At 39.9% G+C, this 20,852-nt stretch overlaps 1 protein-coding gene and 1 long non-coding RNA gene across 2 annotated transcripts in view; one reads left to right on the top strand and one right to left on the bottom strand.

Annotated features, from left to right (window-relative positions):
• The window catches only part of LOC130362507 (uncharacterized), a 65,531-nt gene extending 47,403 nt beyond the window's left edge, over positions 1–18,128 (top strand). Inside the window, exon 3 of the long non-coding RNA XR_008891451.1 lies at positions 17,934–18,128. This is a non-coding gene — a long non-coding RNA (uncharacterized LOC130362507). The remainder of the gene's footprint in view (positions 1–17,933) is intronic.
• Positions 1–20,852, bottom strand: part of TULP4 (TUB like protein 4) — a 237,499-nt gene that overhangs the window by 6,612 nt on the left and 210,035 nt on the right. Inside the window, exons 8-13 of the mRNA XM_056567101.1 lie at positions 16,823–17,047; positions 14,347–14,581; positions 11,250–11,394; positions 8,043–8,187; positions 5,682–5,775; positions 3,356–3,499 (exon numbers count right to left, since the gene is read on the bottom strand). Of these exons, the coding sequence (XP_056423076.1) occupies positions 3,356–3,499; positions 5,682–5,775; positions 8,043–8,187; positions 11,250–11,394; positions 14,347–14,581; positions 16,823–17,047 (988 nt within the window). The remainder of the gene's footprint in view (positions 1–3,355; positions 3,500–5,681; positions 5,776–8,042; positions 8,188–11,249; positions 11,395–14,346; positions 14,582–16,822; positions 17,048–20,852) is intronic.

The raw sequence follows: 20,852 nt of genomic DNA, 5'->3' as shown, positions 1-20,852 counted from the left end.
AAAGTGGTACCGATAAAAACTACAGATCACTGCGCAAAAAATTAGATGTCATACAGCCGTGTATACAAAAAAATAAGAAACATATAGGGGATCAGAATAGGGCAATTTTACACTTTTATTACCGTATTTTGTTTAAAAAGCTTGCTCGTAAAGACATGAAAATTGAGCTGTGATTGGTTGCTGCAGGAAAACCAATGCATAAAACAAACAAAAAACTTTTTTTTGGTTGCGCCATACATTTTATGGTAAAACTGTGTGATTACAAATTGCAAATGGTTGCGCAAAAAAGAAAAAAGAAAATGTGTATGAAAAAAAGAATAGAATTATGTCTCCTAAAAGGCAAGGAGGATAAAACCAAAACTTAAAAATTAAAATTGGCTGTGTCTTCGAGTCCAAAATGGGCTGTGTACTTAGGTTTAAACAGTAGGCGCAGTCTGTCATCTTAATAGGCCTTGTGTATATTTACTCTTATGCTACCATCTTATTGTTAACAACTCCGTCTGTCTCACTGCTGAATCTGCCTCATGTCCTCTGGATATCTGTACATTTAATCCGATTTGTCTAATACTGCTGGTCAACAGCTATCTAAAATCAATGGCCAGCAGAGATAGCCGAGTCTGCATGTATTCTGAATCGGAAGAATGGAGACACTTGCAGGAACCTCTGACAACAACTTATCCATCTGAGTACAAAAGTTGTATGGACAGCTTTAAAAAGGAATTTTGTGTTTTTATGCTTTTTTTGTGTTTTTACTTTTCATAGTGCTAAATATTTTATAGGTTTTTATAAAGCACTTCTTACTTTTGCTTCTACAGTTTGCTGTATGAGTTCTATTTATAAGTTGCTTGGATTTCACATTCTGGAAACAATTCAACAATACAAAAACAGTTTAAATAATGTCCATAGCTTTTAAATGGACACTGTCATTAAACCAGATTTTTAACCCCTTAAGGACTCGGGGTTTTTCCGTCTTTGCACTTTCGTTTAACCTTTAAAAAATCATAATTCTTTCCATTTTGCACCTAAAAATCCATATGATGGCTTCTTTTTTGCACCACCAATTCTACTTTGTAATGACATCAGTCATTGTACCCAAAAATCTATGGCAAAACGGAAAAAATAATAATCGTGCAACAAAATTGAAGAAAAAATGCCATTTTGCTTCCGTTTCTACGCAGTACATTTTTTGGTAAAAAATTACACCTCTTTATTCTGTAGGTGATTTTGTCGTACTTCAGGGAGGAATGAAGGCTCAATTTTTGTGCTGTGATCTGAAGTTTTTAGCGGTACAATTTTTGTATTGATCAGACTTTTTGATCGCTTTTTATTAATTTTTTCATGATATAAAAAGTGACAAAAAAGACACTATTTTGGACATTTTTTATTTTTTTGCACATAAGCCATTGGCCGTGCGGTTTAATTAATTATATATTTTTATAACTCGGACATTTCCGCATGCAGCGATACCACATGTTTATTTTTATTTACACAGATGTTTTTTTTAAATGGGGGAAAAGGGGGGCGATTCAAACTTTTGTTAGGGAAGGGGTTAAATGATCTTAACTTTTTTTTTTCACTTTTTTTTTGCAATGTTCTAGCCCCATAGGGGGCAATAACACTGCACACATTACATAGATCATTGTTATCCCATGGGATAACATTGATCAATGATTCTGCTGCTTGACTGCTCATGCCTGTATCTCAGGCACTGAGCAGTCATTTGGCAATCGGACATGCAGGAGGCAGAAAGGGATCCTCCTGGGGTCCTCCAGCGATTTCACTGCGACAGTCCCGAACAGCCCGCTGAGCTAACCGGCAGTACTTTACTTTCACTTTAGACGTGACAATCAACTTTGAATGCCGCGTCTAAAGGGTTAATAGCCACGGGTCCCGGTCATTGTTAGAGGCCGGGAACAACCCGCTATGACGGGGGTCTATGGCCCCGTGTTATAAAACGGGAGTGGACGGTGTACAGGTACGCCCCGACTCCTTACTTGGTTAATATTTGATTCCTTATGCCAAATAAATAACTTTTATAATTGGCTTCCAATTAAAAAAAAACTTTTATGTAGGTTTTACGGTTGTATGCTCTCCCTTCTTGGCCAGAACACATTCCGTCTGGCCAAAATCTAAGATTTTGGTCTCCTGCTTGTAATGGCAGTAGTCCAAACTAAGGAAGTGTTTCTCTGCACTGAGCTTAATTGACAGCTGCAAAGAGCCTCACTGAAAGCAGCTGCACAGACTAAAAGCTGAACTTAATCTCACTGAAAGGGTGCATTCACACTGAGTAATTCACGCAGAATTTACTCGAATAATTCCTCTTGAATTCTCTGCACCAAACTAATGCACATCTCCTCTACCCATTGACTTTAATGTTATTTCTGCTGTCCTGTTCACACTGTGGAAATTCTGCTAGCAGAATTCCGACGCTGAATTCCATTCCGCTTGAAGAAAGAACATGTTCATTCTTCAAGAGGAATCCGCTAGCAGAAATCAATTGAAGTCAATGGTAAAAATAAATTCCACCAGACATCGATTTCGCGCGGAATTCGAGCGCGATTTGCAAGCAAATTGCATGGAAATGGCTGAAAAAAACCTTCACTTCTTTCTCCCCCATGTCCGCGGGCAATTCCGCGCGAAAATAAAATTATTTTTTCCGCCTGTAAATTTTTCGGCGTGCTGCACAGAGCCTGAGGTCTTCTATTCATCACATCGCTGCAACGATGTGAGGGCAGAAGTGGTACCCCAGCAGACATCATTGATGTTATGCCTGCTTAGAAATGCCCACTTTCTCCTGCTGGGAGATTGCACTATGTGAGCAAGAATAAAGGTATGATACACAGCTTTTTAAAGCTCTGAAATTTTTTTTAAGGGTGGGAGGGGGGTTAGGAGTAGTTAGGGAACATAGCCTGAGTTAGTTTAGAAAAGTTTATTTAGTGACAGGTACTCTTTAAGCCTTAACTGAAGACGTCAGTTTACAAAAAAAAAATTATAATAAATAATGCCTGCCATCTTTGAAGTCTGCCGTCTATTTTATACGGGTTCTATCACATATACAACGCAGAGGCTAAAACCTGCAAATCTCAGGAGAGGTTAATAAAGGTGTATTTAGTGTTTTCATTCTGTGTATTCTCATCTAGGCAGTGCAAAACCCATAAGTTTCATTACTGCTGGATGGCTTCCTTCAGCTTACAGATCAGAGGTTTTTATAAATGTGTTTATGTATCACTGACGAAAACACAGATTAATGTAAATAAAGCTTTTCAGGTGTCCTGGGTTCCAATTTAATACACTTTGCATTTGTGAAAATAAAAAATAAAAGTATGTATCCTTCAAAGCTTTTGATAATGCTTACCTGGTAAATCATCTTCATCTTCACTAAAAACATTTGTATTAAATACTGGCAAATTAATATAGTCCATGGAAATTTTTCGCACTTCTGGAAGGTAAATGGTCATCTGTCTTGGCTGGAGGTGCAGCAAACTTGTTTTATAAATGACTAGTTGATAGAAGGAGGGCATTAGTATGTATAATAGATATAAAATAAATGACAATGTATTAACAAAGGTATTCCGATCATTTAATGTTATAGCATATTGTTGAGGTATACCATATCATTATGACTGATGTGGATAAAACAAAAAAGAAGAAAGGCACGGGTGCCACATAGGGTAATAACATCATTACAACTTCAGAATAAAATAAAGATAATAGCAACAGGGTGCTCACCTGAAGGGGTTGTGGAAAAGCCACAACTCCCGTAGAGACCAATCAATCCCACTCAGGGGAGATAGCGTAGGAGCCTGAATGTGCAGCATGGAGGATTACTGGTTCAAACACAAAGGAATGGACCAGAAAATACCAAAGGATAAAAATAAAAAATAGAAAAGTAGCCTCCAATCGTACAACAAATCAATTCACTCTTCATGTGATGAGGGCAATGCCCAAAAATGTATTAGTCAACTATAAGCGCTTTCGGAGATCAGTAACGTCTCCTTCCTAGGATAAAACATGAAGTCATTTTATCTGAGGAAGGAGACGTTACTGATCTCTGAAAGCGCTTATAGTTGACTAATACATTTTTGGGCATTGCCCTCATCACATGGAGAGTGAGTTGATTTGCTGCGCGATTGGAGGCTACTTTTCTATTTTTATTTTTTTTATCCTTTACTATGACTGATGAAGATGTATATATTCAGTAGCAGCTGTACATGGTATATCAGCTTGTCCCATTCACTTTAATAGGGTGGGCTGCAATACCAGGTACAGCATGTCACTGAATGTACTATACAGAGCTGAGTGAAGAAGTAAGTAGAGAAGGCTGCAATGCTTGCATGAGTGGAGCGGTCTCTTCAATCAGCTAAAGAAGGACCCCCAACATTTACATACTGATGTCCTATCCTTAGGATAGGTCATCAATTAAAATGTCCAAAATAACCCCTTTACTCCCTTAGGGTAGGGTCACATGTGCCGTATTTTGTTGCATATTTGCTGCTATGTATCTTCCTGCCTATTGAAGTCAATGGGGGAGATTTATCAAAGTTGTCTATTTCCTGCATCAATATAGACCTAACTACAGAGCATTAGGCTGGTCTATTGTGCGCCTAATTTATCAAAAGTCGCACGGCTCTTGATAAATTCTGTGCACGGACTTCGGGATCTATGCTTTAGATTATATTTAAACCTGCTCCAACATGGTCTGACATTTTGGCGTACTTTCAGCCGACGCGACTTTTCGCCAAAAAGTCGCTTTTGATAAATCCAGCACCAATGCATTTTTCCATATAATATAGACTGGAATGCATCATGTTTTGAAAATCCTCTGAAGCAAAAGTCGCAAAAAAGTCGCACATATTTAGATGGGAAAAACCAGTCTAAATCCTTTGATAAATCTCCCCCAATGAAACGCAGCAGCAAATACTCAGCAAAATATTGTTCGTGAGACCCTGCCTTAAAAACGCTTCACTCATCATTTGCAAGTGAGTGAGATATTCATCCTGGTACAGTCATTTGTAAGAATTATATAGCAGAAAGGGCTTGGGTAGAACAATAAAAGTCTCAAATGTTTGGGGTAATGTACATCTAAATGTCACCTGCTGTCTCTAGATTCAGATCACTGATAACACTTTCTAATCTGTGTTTATAGTACAATTTATCACACAAATTTACAAATACTCAATACTGAATAATCAGGTATACATTTCCCATTAAAGAATGACTCTTTTTAGGCTCTGTTCACACTTTTTTTTTTGGTTTTTTCAAAGATACATGCCACAAGTATATAGGTAAACAGTGGCATATGTCGGCTATTGTAAAAAACTAAAAAATAAAAAACACTGTATACCATAGTTTTACTTTAGACTACTCTTTCCTATAATGTTAAATAAAAGGTATGATGTTAAACAGCAGCCCAGCAAATACCAATACAACACTCTTTATAATGTACAACACTCTTTATAATATAATGTGAACAAAGCAATGAATATAATAATAATAATAATAATAATATAATAAATGTGAACAAAGTAATAAATATTTTAGCACTGTACATCATAGTGTGAACCAGCCCTAAATAATAAAAGTTCCTTTAGACATAGTACATAGAACAAAGTACAAAAAACAAAATGCTATGCGGTTATTCACTTCTATTATTGTTCACAAAGAATTGTTAAAGTACCTACCGGCTCCAAGATTTGCTGGTAAGAATGCTGCTAATCCTACTATTTTAAATTTGGTTCCCCATATATTGGACGTGACCTGAGCAAGGTAGTTATGCTGCAATAAGAGATGACCGCATTCATGAATACATTAATAATCATTGCTGTTAAATGTTTCAGTGTACTTGATAAAACACAGTCAATTATTCCAAGCTGATTTTTCAAGCGTTGGTCCCACAATGAATATCTATGTGTCATGTAAATTATTCAGCCACTACAATTAAAGAATTACTCCGCTCCCCAGCATCCGCAAAATTCCACCTCACACCGGAACATTGAGTTCCTGAACGCTGTGTGCGTCCGTGTTCAGGCCCGCCCCCTCGTGACATCACGGACTGCCCCATAGACTTGCATTGAGGGGGCGGGGCGTGACGTAACAAGGGGGCAGGCGTGAACACGGAAGCCCGCACACAGCGTTCAGGAACTCAATGTTCCGGACGCTGGGGAGCGGAGTAACCCTATAATACCGTAAAGTGATACTGTAATACTATGCCCACTGTTTCTAAGTGATTGAAATATTTTCTAATGGATAGCAAATGCATCAGAAATAATTAAAATATTGACAACAATATGCACATTTACCATGTGATTAAATGCACAATCTGAAGAACAATTTGATGACATGCATTTAAAATTGTCTACGTTTTATTATAATGTAAATTTATAATACACATATGTTTAAAAAAAATAAAAAATTGTGTTATGTATTTTTGTAAGCATTGCATCACATTACATCCAAAATAAACATAAAAATATTGTGCGACTTGGCTAATAGGGACGAAGGAAAAACAGACCACTCTAAGGGTCTATTCACACAGCAGAATTCCGCCTCAAATTAAAGCCCATAGACTCTATGGGATTCCACACTCCCATTCACACTTCTGAATTTCCGCTTGCAGAATCAGCCATTCGCATGGCAACAACTCATAGCATTTAAGCATGTAGATATGGTCAAGACAACTAGCCAATGTTCAAACAGAGCATCAGAATGTTGAAGAAAGGGGATTTTAGTGACTTTAAACAAGGCATGGTTGTTTGTGCCAAAAAGTCTGGTCTGAGTATTTCAGAAACTGCTCATCTACTGAGATTTTTACAAATAACCATCTCTAGAGTTTACAGAGATATATCCAGTGAAAGGCAGTTAATCTTTAAGGTCACAAAGAATGGGCAAACTGGTTCAAGATAAGAGAAAGGCAATATTTACTCAAATAACCACTTGTTACAGCCAAGGTATGCAAAATACCATCTCTGAATGCACAACACGTTCAACCTTAAACGAGATCTGTAGTAGTAATTTTTCAGAATCCCCGGTGCTTGGGAAGCAAAAAGTAACAAAACAAACTTTCTCTCACCTTCCAAAGTTCCCATGTTGTGCCGATATAAGTATCCTGGTCCTCCGGTGCCGGTCTTCTTCCTGCTTCTTGGGGATGATGAGTTGTACTGCGCTCAGCGTATCGCCCTTAGCAGCAATGTCCCACCTCGGACAGTGATAGACTGAGCATACTGTCTTGTAAGGAGCCCGGGCAGCAGGGAGAAGGCGAGGCCAAGACTTGTTACATCACGCTAAGCCTATCACCGGCTGAGGCGGGACATTGCTGCAGCCAGCGATACGCTAAGCGCAGTATGACTCATTGTCCCCAAGAAGCAGGGAACTTTGAAGGTGAGTTAAAGTTCATTTTATTACTTTTTGGAGCCCGGGCACAGGGGATTCTGAAAAATTACTACTACAGATCTCCTTTAAAACAGATGGGCTACAGCAGCAGAAGACCACAATGGGTGCCACTGCTGTAAAATAAATGAGGCTACAATGGAAGACTTTGAGAACTTTGCCCAGTCCGATGAGTTTTGATTCTAGCTGTGACATTCAAATGGCAGGGTAAAAATTTGGCATAAACAACTTAGAAAGTTATGGAACCATCCTGCCTTATATCCACAGTTCAGCATGGTGGTGGTATAATGGTGCGAGAAAAAAAATATAGGCACACTATGGGCCACTTAGTTGTAATTAAGCATTAAATAAACATTACAGCCTACCTGATCATTGTTGCTTACCATGTCCATATCTTTATTACCACAGTGTACCCATATTCAGATCACTGTACATGGCCTGGCCACCCAATGAAGTGGCCATTGAGTGTAGTATACACTGATATTCAGTAAACCATCTTAGGGGTGAAATTCAAGCACTAAGAGTAAAGCGGACGTGATTATGGACTTTAATGTCTAGTGCTGAATTTTTGTTGTTATAACCTTTTCCATATCTGTCATAGAAATCTTTTATAGATTTTACCAACACTGACACTCTATGTATGTTAACAAATTTACCTGTGTGATATCTTCTAAAGGAAATTCTCTTCGAGTTAAGCTTGGTGACCCAATTGAAGGCTTCCTTATAGGTAATCGAGGGGACCTTGTAATCTCTTGCGCAGCCCTTGACAGCTTTGGAGATTTTCTTGCTTCTATGTTAATTCTATGAACAGAATATGTGTTAGAAGAGGTCATGGCTTTATATCACATACTGACCCTTACAGGTGACGAGGAAAACATACCACCTGTCAAATGATGACAGCTGCTCAAGGTCAATTTAATATTGCTCTTACTAATAGGGATAAACCCCAAAAATACCCTTAACTTTTATTATTCAATAAAATATCTAGTGCCTTGTGCTCAATTACCACTGGGTGGCAAGTGAATATTAAAACTGCGTACACTATGTCATTGTGTGTCTTGTTAGTTACACTTATACACTCTGATGTTTAGTCCCTTGTCGGACTTTTTATATTCATTTTCCAACAATTGTTGTCAATAGCGTATATATGGGATAGACTAACTGACAATAGTGGCGCTCTAAAAGTATTCCTGAAGTTTCGCCAGTAAAATCTGGCTTTATCAAAGGCTAAAGGCATGGTGGATACCCAATTGATTGGCTATTTATAGACTTAGTGAGTGACGTCATACCTGTGTCACTTTACTGCGTTCCAGTGATCCAATCTGGTGTTGGAACGTCATCATTCTGTGACATACTGTACCTGATCTCCTACGTCTAATCACATGACCTAGATATCACATGATTTGCAGTTTTTGCACATGCTCTGTGTTTACATCTCCATTGCGCTGCCCATATACTTCGCGCATACGTGAAAACTTTATGTATATGCCTGAATTGCGCATGTGGAAGAATTAGTTTCTCCACTGATAGAAAGGGCATATTGAGCTTGTGTTGAAACTTACAACTATAATACCGCTCTCAAACATTTGCGCATGTGGGGGAACTTTAGATATACTGTAATTCATTTAGTTATACTGAGCATGTGGGGGAACTTAATTTCACCACTCCACTGTGAAATATAATATTAAACTTCATACAAAACAGCCATCCGTGACATATTCTGGACCATATTTATAAACAGGTGCCACGGATCTTATAACACTTATTGATATATATATTGGATTAATAAACAGTTAGGAGGTATTGGCTGGCTGGCACCTAATGATGAGGTAATCTACCTAGGGCATATAAGATCAGGAGGACCACGAGGAAGGGTGTTGCCTTATTATCCTCCTGAGTACGGTGCTGCTGTACTGAAACTAGTAGAAGGGGGCAATATTAATAGTTTTAATTCACAATACAGCAATCCATAATAAGGGGGACTGCAGACACCAGCATTTCACATTTGTGGGTATATCCTAATTGTATTCTAACACTTGGAGCTGTTTTGTGTTCTTTTAAGATCACCAGTCACTTTTATATTTTATCCTTAAGAGTGAATAAAAGTTATATTTTAGTAAGGGGGGCTTCACTGAAAGGGATTTTGTGCCCCAGGCTTAGGCCCTGGGTTATTGTAATTAAATTTACAGTGTGATCCCTGGCTCACCGAGGGGAGCATTTGTGTATGTACCAGAATATCACGTAAATTTTGTTCTCTACGGTATATAATACTGGGTCTTGGGCCTATATTAATTTAAGAAGCAGGAGTCCATTGGTTACTAGCAAGTCAGTGAGTGATAGTATGCTGGACCCGCACAACAGTACCTTGCTGACGCATACGGCACAAATCAGCCTTATCTGTTAGAATACAATGAGCCATAACATTTATGTATGCAGATGTGCTCACAACTGCCACATGACAATCTTATCCCAACAGAAGGAAAAGGGTGTCAAGCCAGTAACTTTGAGGATGAGTTCACAGTGTACATTTTTAAAATGTGTTTTTCATGTCTGGAAATCAGAGACCATAAACATGTCTGGTGGACTTGTCCAATGGTCCAAACCTTCTGGAAGCAGGTCCACATATTGATTAATGAGGTGTTGGGGAGACAGATTTCCAGGCATGAGAAATAAAACTGGCTTCTAAACTTCACACTTGCACCATAATGGATGATCTGCAAGGTCGTTCAAAAATGTTTTCTTTCTTTCTTATGTTGTAGAAAAAAATTAAAGCTATCCTCTAAAATACAAGAGAACAGTGTGAGGCTCTATGGCTTTTATGATATACCAGATATTCAGTCCATGGTCATCATGTAAATGTAATGACCAGTTACTTCAGTCACTGCACACACAGGTCTGCAGCCAGGTAACACTGCATATCTGCTCACAAAAAAATACGTAGCACATTTCCTGCTGCGCAGCAGATTTTGCACATGGTTAAATACGCTGCGTATATGCTATGTGTGACCCTACCCTAAAGATGGGCTCTGCCTTCTCTTACAAGTTTGTGATTTATAATTATAACACTTAAAGGGGTTGTGCGCTGCCCTGGCTTTCGGAGCTCCGCACGCAGCGTCCGGAAGTTCATTACTCCGAACGCTGTGTGCGGGCTTCCGTGACGTCACACCCGCCCCCTCAACGAAAGTCTATGGGAAGGGGGCATGACAGCCGACCCCCTCGTGACGTCACGCCCGCCCCCTCAACGAAAGTCTATGGGAAGGGGGCGCAACCGCTGTCATGCCCCCTTCCCATAGACTTTGGTAGAGGGGGCGGGCGTGACGTCACGCCCGGCGGCCACGAACATGGAAGCCCGCACACAGCGTTCGGAGTAATGAACTTCTGGACGCTGCGAGCGGAGCTCCGAAAGCCAGGGCAGCGCATAACCCCTTTAAGCTGGCTTAGGAAGTACAAACAAGGCATAAATTTAGCAGACAAAATTCCTAGAAAGGTATAAAGGATCCATTAATCTGTTAATGTTTTAGGTTGGAGACCACATGTAATAGATATGGCTGAAATAGCTAAACAAACTAGTTAGAAAAAAATCTACACATCCCCTGGTGCACAGTAAAATCCTTTTCTAATACACCCAAATATCAGATGTTTAAATGGAAAAAACAGCTCACCTAGTCCACACCACAAACACCTGTACAAAGTATCTGCCAGTGTCTATTCTCTCTACATGACACAGTGGCAGCATAAAAACATATGCCTATTTTTTTTTTTTTTTTTTTAACTGGTTTGAAACGGAAAGTAACTGCTCTAGACATCACAGACACATTTTAGGAATAATAGGTAAAATTTATTAAAATAAGACTTCAAGTCACCTAGGTAGCTTGGGAGATTTACTAGCTCTTGCAATCTTTGGAGATTTTTTGGCCGCCCAATCATCACTCAATTCAATGTCACTGGAGTCAGAACAATTACAGCTGTCAATAACTGTTGAAATCAGTCCATTGCTGTAGATTTCATCTGTAGATAAAAAAAAAGAATGAAACATTTCAAGAAGGAAATAAACCAGATGCATTCAAATATTCAAGCACTTGCCCCAATAAGTATAAACCATCCATTCCAGCTACAAGAATACCATTCCCAATGCAACCCACTGCATTCAGCCCTCTCTGCCCATACAGTTTTCTCATCTATTGCACTTTTTCTTGCACTTTGGGTGATTCGAGAGCACGTTCCTCGGATCTATTGTATTTTAGGCTACAATAAGGTTGGGGGGGGAGGGTTGGTCTAATATCCCCAATAATCATAATTTCTAAAGTTGGAACAGATTTCTACAAATGTCAGCAATAAAAACCCTTCCCGAGTTAGGGAGCATTCTTTTGACTGGCTTTACAGGAGTACTCCAGCGCAAACTAACTTGTCCCCTATCCAAAGGATAGGGGCTAAGTTATAGATCACGGGGGGTCCGAGCGCTGGGGCCTCCCGGGATCTCCTGGACGGGGCCGCGGCAGTCTGCAGGAAGTGAAGTTTCGTCCCCAGCAGAAAGCCGCGACAGACACTCCCCCTCCATGTATCTCTATGGGATTCATGCGGGGATGGAACGCCCCTTTCCTGTATATCGCCACGGCCCTGTACCGAAGATCGTGGGGGGCCCCAGCGCTCGGACCCCCCGCGATCTATAACTTACGGGGATAAGTTATTTTGCACTATAGATGTCCTTTAACCCCTTAAGGACTCAGCCCATTTTGGCCTTAAGGACTCAGACAATTTAATTTTTACGTTTTCATTTTTTCCTCCTCGCCTTCTAAAAATCATAACTCTTTTATATTTTCATCCACAGACTAGTATGAGGGCTTGTTTTTTGCGCGACCAGTTGTCCTTTGTAATGACATCACTCATTATATCATAAAATGTATGGCGCAACCAAAAAACACTATTTTTGTGGGGAAATTAAAACGAAAAACGCAATTTTGCTAATTTTGGAAGGTTTTGTTTTCACACCGTACAATTTCTGGTAAAAATTACATGTGTTCTTTATTCTGAGGGTCAATACGATTAAAATGATACCCATTATTATATACTTTTATATTATTGTTGCGCTTAAAAAAAATCACAAACTTTTTAACCAAATTAGTACGTTTATAATCCCTTTATTTTGATGACCTATAACTTTTTTATTTTTCCGTATAAGCGGCGGTATGGGGGCTCATTTTTTGCGCCATGATCTGTACTTTTTTTTGATACCACATTTGCATATAAAAAACTTTTAATACATTTTTTATAAATTTTTTTTAAATAAAATGTATTAAAAAAGTAGGAATTTTGGACTTTTTAAATTTTTTTTCGTTCACGCCGTTCACCGTACGGGATCATTAACATTTTATTTTAATAGTTCGGACATTTACGCACGCGGCGATACCAAATATGTCTATAAAAAATGTTTTTTTACGCTTTTTGGGGGTAAAATAGAAAAAAACGGACGTTTTACTTTTTTATTGGGGGAGGGGATTTTTCACTTATTTTTTACTTTTACTTTTACATTTTTTTACATTTTTTTTTTACACTTGAATAGTCCCCATAGGGGACTATTCATAGCAATACCATGATTGCTAATACTGATCTGTTCTATGTATAGGACATAGAACAGATCAGTGTTTTCGGTCATCTTCTGCTCTGGTCTGCTCGATCACAGACCAGAGCAGGAGACGCCGGGAGCCGCACGGAGGAAAGTGAGGGGACCTCCGTGCGGCGTTATGAATGATCGGATCCCCGCAGCAGCGCTGCGGGCGATCCGATCGTTCATTTTAATCGCGAACTGCCGCAGATGCCGGGATCTGTATTGATCCCGGCACCTGAGGGGTTAATGGCGGACGCCCGCGAGATCGCGGGCGTCGGCCATTGCCGGCGGGTCCCTGGCTGCGATCAACAGCCGGGATCAGCCGCGCATGACACGGGCATCGCTCCGATGCCCGCGGTTATGCTCAGGACGTAAATGTACGTCCTGGTGCGTTAAGTACCACCTCACCAGGACGTACATTTACGTCCTGCGTCCTTAAGGGGTTAATGTTAAGTTCAAAATAAAGTATGTATTCCATAAAGATCCAAGAGGTTACAATCTTAAATGAAAGCAGGGCTTCAGCCAAGAAAAAAAAAATCACTTTGGTGCCTAAGATCTAAGAGCCAAATTATATTACTACAATTATTACACCCAAAATAAAGAAAGCGTTTACTTTACACTGGTGACTGCCTGTCTGCAGTGTTTACACTGTAGTTAAATTGACTGATTAAGCAGCATAACTGTCACTAAAGGGAGATTGGAGGCTCCATGCATACCATGTTTTTATTGAGTTAAAAATATAACAATACATTGAGCTGGGCTGCTTTCCATTGGTACTCACACCTGGAGTTTCTCTGCTGGTAGTGTGCCCCCACAGATGTAGAACCCCCTGTAGGTAGTTTGTCCCCTGTATATAGAACCCCTCTGTAGGCAGCATTCCCGCTGTAGGTAGGACCCCCCTCCTCCCCCCAGGAGGAAAAAAAAACTCAGTTCCCTTGTAGTCACCATTATCTTCAGCTTCTTGTCGTGGCCACTTGAGGCTGTAAGCTTCTTTACTTACAGAATGTGCATGATGACATCATCATGCATGTCCCAGAAGAAGTGACGTTTCCTGCCCCTACTGGCCACAAGGTTGGAAGCTCCTGGAGACCTAACAGCTAGGATCTCCGGTGGTGGTGATACTTTTCTATGAGATGTCACATATGAGATGAATGGTGGGGGTCAGGCTGCTTGGAAAGAAATCAGGGAAGAGTGTGATGGCACGTGGATTGCGTCACACAAATTCAGGCAGATATTTTAGCACCTGTCCTTCTCTCTTAAAACATCTGCCCACGCGGGGCCACTTTTGTCTGACATCAACAGAAACATGACTCTAAGTAACAACAGGTAATAAGTAAAGGAAGCAAGGAAAATACCTGTTTTTCCATCTGTTTTTGGATCCATTATAACAAACTCAGGACGTAGCTTGCTAATCCTACGGCCTTTAAGAACAGGCACCAGTCCACCAAGGTATTCCAAATAAAGTGTGTAACATGGACCCCCAACCTCTGGGTCATCCTCTGTCCTCTTCATAGTGCAGTGCAACCTCTCATTTCCTGATGTCGGGTAACTGACAAAATCTCGCATATTATTGGGGTCAGGTATGGGAGGCTAGATGGGATATAAACATTTATTTACAGATATTAAGAAATAAGAGTCACAATGTAAATAGGCATAATTGATAGCTGTTTTAATAGCCAGTTTCACATCATTTTATATCTTAGATTCAACAAAAAAGTCAGTGAAATTGAAGTTAACTGCTATTATACAGTTAACCCTAGTGGGATCCTGTGAACTCAATAGAACAACAATTTGTTGGTATGAAGGCCTCTTTAAAGATACATTAGGCATGTTGGATTTAAACATGTACAATGTTTGAGATGTCCGGCAGAATTTATTCCCCTTCCCTCAATGAAATACACATGCAGGTCGATTGTTCAGGTGTATGAGTTGAGCAAAGTTAAGCATTCAGCAGATTTGGAGGTCACTTGAATTATATAGTCATTATATATTCATTATTAGTCATATTACAACAAATGGGACATATATTGAAGGTCTTTGGCCCTAGGCTTCGACCAAAGCGGTTTTGTGTGATGTATTGTGCCCTTGCTTGGTTGTCTGGTTTTTCATATCCCTGTAATGTAACATCACTCATTTTCCCTATACCGTGACATCACAGTTCACACTATCCCTGTGATATAACTTCATATGTGCAGTATCCCACTAGAGTGACATCACTGTTTCCATTACCCCTGTATAATGAGCATATGCATTTATAAACTTTTGGTGTTATTTACCGTATATACTAGAGTATAAGCCGACCCGACTATAAGCCGAGGCCCCTAATTTTACCCCAAAAACCCAGGAAAAGTTATTGACTCGACTATAAGCCTAGGGTGGGAAATACATCATCCCCTCATGTAATCATCCAGACCCCCGTCATCATCCCCCCCTCTTCATCATCACCCCCTGTCAATCCCTTCATCAGTGGTCTTCAACCTGCGGACCTCCAGAGGTTTCAAAACTACAACTCCCAGCCGATGGCTGCTCGGGCATGCTGGCTTTTGTAGATTTGAAACCTCTGGAGGTCCGCAGGTTGAAGACCACTGCGGCCTTCGTCATCATCCAGACCCCCCCCCCCTTTTGTTTTGTACTCACCTTCCCTCGGCGGGACGTTAGGGTAAGCTGGTCCGGGCCATCTATGCTGCAGGGACCATCCGGTGGGGATGGTTAGTCGTTACGGGCTGTCCATTTTCACCGGGAGGGCCTCTTCTCCGCGCTTCGGCCCCGGTGACGTTGCCTTGACGACGACGCACAGGGACGTTGCGCATGAACTTACGTGTGCGTCGTCGTCAAGGCAACTCCGGGGCCGAAGCGTGGAGAAGAGGCCCCCCCGGTGAAAATGGACAGCCCGCAACAACTAACCATCCCCACCGGACGGTCCCTGCAGCATAGATGGCCCAGACCAGCTCACCCTAACGTCCCGCCGAGGGGAGGTGAGTTCAAAACAAAAGGGGGGGGTCTGGATGATGACGAAGGCCGCAGTGGTCTTCAACCAGCGGACCTCCAGAGGTTTCAAAACTACAACACCCAGCATGCCCGGACAGACGGTGGCTGTCCGGGTTTGCTGGGAGTTGTAGTTTTGCAACATCTGGAGGTCCGCAGGTTGAAGACCACTGATGAAGGGATTGACAGGCGGTGTTCACTCGAGTATAAGCCGAGGGGGGGCGTTTTCAGCACGAAAAATCGTGCTGAAAAACTCGGCTTATACTCGAGTATATACAGTATAAACATTTAGAGTTGGGCACCATTGCAAGGTTTTCTATGGAGCCCATTTATTAACTTTTTGGCTCTTTTGTAGATAAAAGGGTAAAACCAATGGAGACACTGATAGAAATAGTTATCCCGTGATGAGCTTAGCCAACAGAGTACCTGTAATAATCTGCTCATAGCTTTATCAATTCTCTCATAATTCTCTTTTACAAATACAAAGTAAATTCTCAATAATTAAAAAGGTAAAGAATGGTGACAATGGAGATTGTCACCATTATTTTTCTCTGCACACCTGGGCAGAGAAAACTGGAGCAGTTGTCCATAGCAAAAAATCAGATCGTTTCTTTTATTTTAAAAAAAGGCCTCTGAAAATTTTAAGAAGCAAGTTGATTGGTTGCTATTGGCGACTGCTCCACTTTTCCTCTGCACAGGTTTTGATAAATCTTCCCTAATGCATTTTGTACTTTTTAGAGTAGGTGACATAAACACGGGTGACATAAATGGACTAATCTTTAAGAAATGTAATTTACTTATAATGAATCTATAAGTATCACCATGGTATACTTTTACCATACTTACCTTAAGGGTCGGTATAAAGGCCGTGGTGAGGTAAGAACAGAGCCGAGGAGGCAGGGTGAGTTTGGTGATATCTTTGTCATCCCGGAGGCAGCTGGCAATTGCTTGTTGGCAGAGAAGCTGCAAGTTAGCAACTCTGTGCTCCACCCGAACAACGTAGAGTGCTGGACCAGAAGCAAGAAAGAGGCGGGAATCTCTGTGGCCCCAACAGATGGAAGTGATTGGACGCTGAAGTGACAAAGCAGAAAGTTTGCTAAACAAATAAATATTTTTGCTATGAAGATCTTGCCTGACTTTTTTAATTCTACAAATTGGTTTATAGATATATAAAATTACCAAATTAAAGGGGTACTCCCGTGGAGAACTTATTTTTTTTTTTTATCAACTGGTGCCCGAAAATTAAACAGATTTGTAAATTACTTCTATTAACAAATATTAATCCTTCCAGTACCTAGGGGCTGTATACTGCAGATGAAATGTTTTTCTTTTTGGATTTCTCTAATGTCATGACCACAGTGCTCTCTGCTGACCTCTGCTGTCCATTTTAGGAACTATCCAGAGCAGCATATGTTTGCTATGGGGATTTTCTCCTGCTCTGGACAGTTCCTAACATGGACAGCAGAGGTCAGCAGAGAGCACCGTGGTCGTGACATAAGAGAAATCCAAAAAGAAAAAAATGTCCTCTGTAGTATACAGCCCCTTAAAAGTACTGGAAGGATTAAGATTTTTAAACAGAAGTAATTTACAAATCTGTTTTACTTTCTGGCACCAGTTGATCTTTAAAAAAAAAAAAAATAAATAAATAAATTTCCACGGGAGTACCCCTTTAATCCCTACAGTGTAAATTCAAAGTGAAAATGGAGGAAACAGCAGCACGCACAGTATCTTTGGTGCTTCTATTTTGGTTCTGGGAAAGGCGTACATGAACCCCAAAACTAGTTGTCCACTCTGCTTTCTTCTATAATAAATCCAATCCTGTGCTACTATGGCAGCTATTTTCTCCTGATAGATCTACAGCAGTGCTCACCAAGACGTCCCCTTTTTGCTCCCTGCTCAATTACGTAGTCATTATTCCTTAAAATAAAGCTATTTCCATGTTTTCTTTATATTTCAGTTGTTAAGATAATAACATGCAAGGCTTCCAGTAGGATTCAGGTTTCTCCAGCTCTGTGGCTACCTTGTCTGAAGAACACTGACAGAATAAAGGCCATTATAAATTAACTATTGCAGTCTGATGAAAAAATCCCGGCAGCACAGCAAATTATAAAGTTCCTGGTGAAGAATTTTGTTTTATTTATATACCATTAAATTTAAAAGCGAATATTGTAAGTGTATTTCTAACAAAAAATGGAAACATAACCATACTCCTAATTTTAAAGTGTTCTTCCAAAGTTTACATCCCACAGGAGCTCCAGCATGGAGAAACACAGTCCATGTTGGACAGTACAGTTCCAAGGCAACTGTACAATGCCAAGCGAATTCCCTAATTAATAGGACTTGTGCAGAACTCCATGGGTGTCGTACGATTGCCTCAGCAGCTGTACCACCCAGCGTGAGTCTGTCCACGCTAGAGCTGAAGACACACGGGGCATAAACTTTAGAGGTACACTTTAAATGTACTTTATTATTTACCAAAACTCATATTTTGTACATATGTTGCGGCTTTACCTCAGCTGGAATAGCATTTCATTTCTGGCAAGTGTTTCGAATCTTCCTGTTTATCCATTAGAAATTGAAACACCCAAGGACCCTCCCTCAAAATATTCCCAACACAGACATTTATAGCATATCCATGGGAGGAAAATTCCTGCAGAGCTGGTTGTGACTTTCTCTATTCACTTGCGTAAGGCATATAGTTGCAGCAGTGTCTGCGACTATAGGTCATGGGGTAACTGGCTGTTTCTCCTACTCCTACCTTCACAGCAATCCTGATTTCTGAAGAAGGCCCATTGGACCGAAACATCAAGGTATATTTGTGTTTAAACGGATTGCAAAATTAAATTCAAGTATTTCACCACAACTGAGTGCAAAGTTCTTTAGCTATATGTGAAGACGGATTGGGCATCCTACTTAAGCACCACCCTGTTAGAGAGTGCCATATTTATTATCTATATATCTTGTAGAGATTCCATAAATGCCTGTGTTGGGAATAATGATAGTAATGGATTATTTAAGCAAATGTGTACTTAAATTTATTAAAAATATTAAACTTTTAAAAGTTTAATATTACCAATAACATTACAGCAAAAAAAAAGCAGCATGTCGCTTTCACTAAGTTTGATATATAAGAAAACTCCAGATATATCAATTTTAAGGAAAAGTACAGTTGCAGTTTAGTTGTTTTGAAATGCATACAGATATATATATATATATATATATATATATATAGGGGAATATGCAAATCAGCTCATTACATAACCTTTTCAGGCGATGTTCCCTGGTATCAGCTTAGCTGATTTGCATATTCCCCTACCCAGAATGCCTGCGGAGTGCTTAGTGGCCCTTGAAAGCTCCGTCACACCAGGAGTGGTGAACTCGCCCTGAGTTAAATACTCATCCCATTTATATATACCATTTCTGCTGGCTGTTTTTTTTTATAGGAAATTCAAGCTTAAATAAAATTTTGTCCTTGAATGTTTTTGTTCTCAAACAATATCACTTTGTTTAATACTGATTAACAGAAATGAAGTCTTATGTCTTTAGTACAGCAATATGAATGCTGTTGTCAGTATCTATTCTAGCGGACCATTGCAATCATATTCCCTTTTACAATAGTGTGCAGCTTGTAATGTTAGTGGGCAATACACTGATGCACCTAACCATCCAGAGATAAAAATAAATCAAAGATGGTCTGTGGTATTGTATCCACCCCACAGTCTGTGTATACTCAATGATCCTCTTCCCAGCAGTAGAAGCCAAAATCATAAGGGGGATAGATCCCAGGGGAAGTGCTCTAAAATATAGCTTTTAATGATACATTATAAAACAACACCATAATCAGAATATGTGACCCATTAAAAAGTAATTGAACAGTATAGGTACCAAAAAAGTGCAACCCAACACGTTTCCACTGTATATGACAATTTCCTCAGGGGAATAGCATTGGTACAATGATTAGAGCCCAGTCGTGGGCTGAATGCAATAACCAGAGTCTATATTGTTAGTATACAATATTTGCCAAATTTCAAATCAGCCCTTGTTAGTGGGCCCTGATATCCATGCAGGCAAACATGCTACTTACAATATGGTATGTAGTTCATAACATTATATTGAGCTGGGTTATTATAGTTCACAACAGCTTGTTACTCAAAGGTAATATGCTAACAATATAATGTGTAAAAATATTTGTGCCTATACTGAACTGGTTGTTATTCCACAGTGACCTGCCGTCACCTGGGAAACATTTAGTTGTCCGGGTAATTAGAGCATTGAGCGCTACCTACAATGGTAGGGAGCCACGCTGCTGGCTACTGGCGCTCTGAGCGCCAGCAGCGTGGCTCCCTTACGTGTTGGGTTGCACTTTTTTAGTACCTATACTGTTTAATTACTTTTTAATGGGTCACATATTCTGATTATGGTGTTGTTTTATAATGTATCATTAAAAGCTATATTTTAGAGCACTTCCCCTGGGATCTATCCCCCTTATGATTTTAGAGATAAAAAGAACCAACATTATGGAACGTTTAACTGCTGTTTCAAGTATACATCCAGCTAAACCAAAAGGGGGGTGACTTTTAGGGTCTATTCACACGTACAGTATTCTTCGCAGATTTGATGCGCAGGATTTCAAGCTGTGTTCAGTTTACAATGAAATCTGCAGCAGAAAATCCTGCGCATTAAATCTGCACATAATACTGTATGTGTGAATAGACCATTAATAAACATTTTAACTTTAAATTATAGGTTTCTCCGGGAAGTTCACCAACCAAAACAAAAATGTAACAAAAAAGCACAATGAACTCACCCTTATTGGCTTTCTACAGAATTACAGTAAAAAAAATCATCTACTTTTGATAAAGAGCACGGACCATGG

The sequence above is a fragment of the Hyla sarda genome, chromosome 3 (genome assembly GCF_029499605.1).
Source record: "Hyla sarda isolate aHylSar1 chromosome 3, aHylSar1.hap1, whole genome shotgun sequence".
Lineage (NCBI taxonomy): Eukaryota > Metazoa > Chordata > Amphibia > Anura > Hylidae > Hyla > Hyla sarda.
The sequence above is the reverse complement of the archived record's forward strand: the minus strand, read 5'-3'. Positions and strand labels throughout refer to the sequence as shown.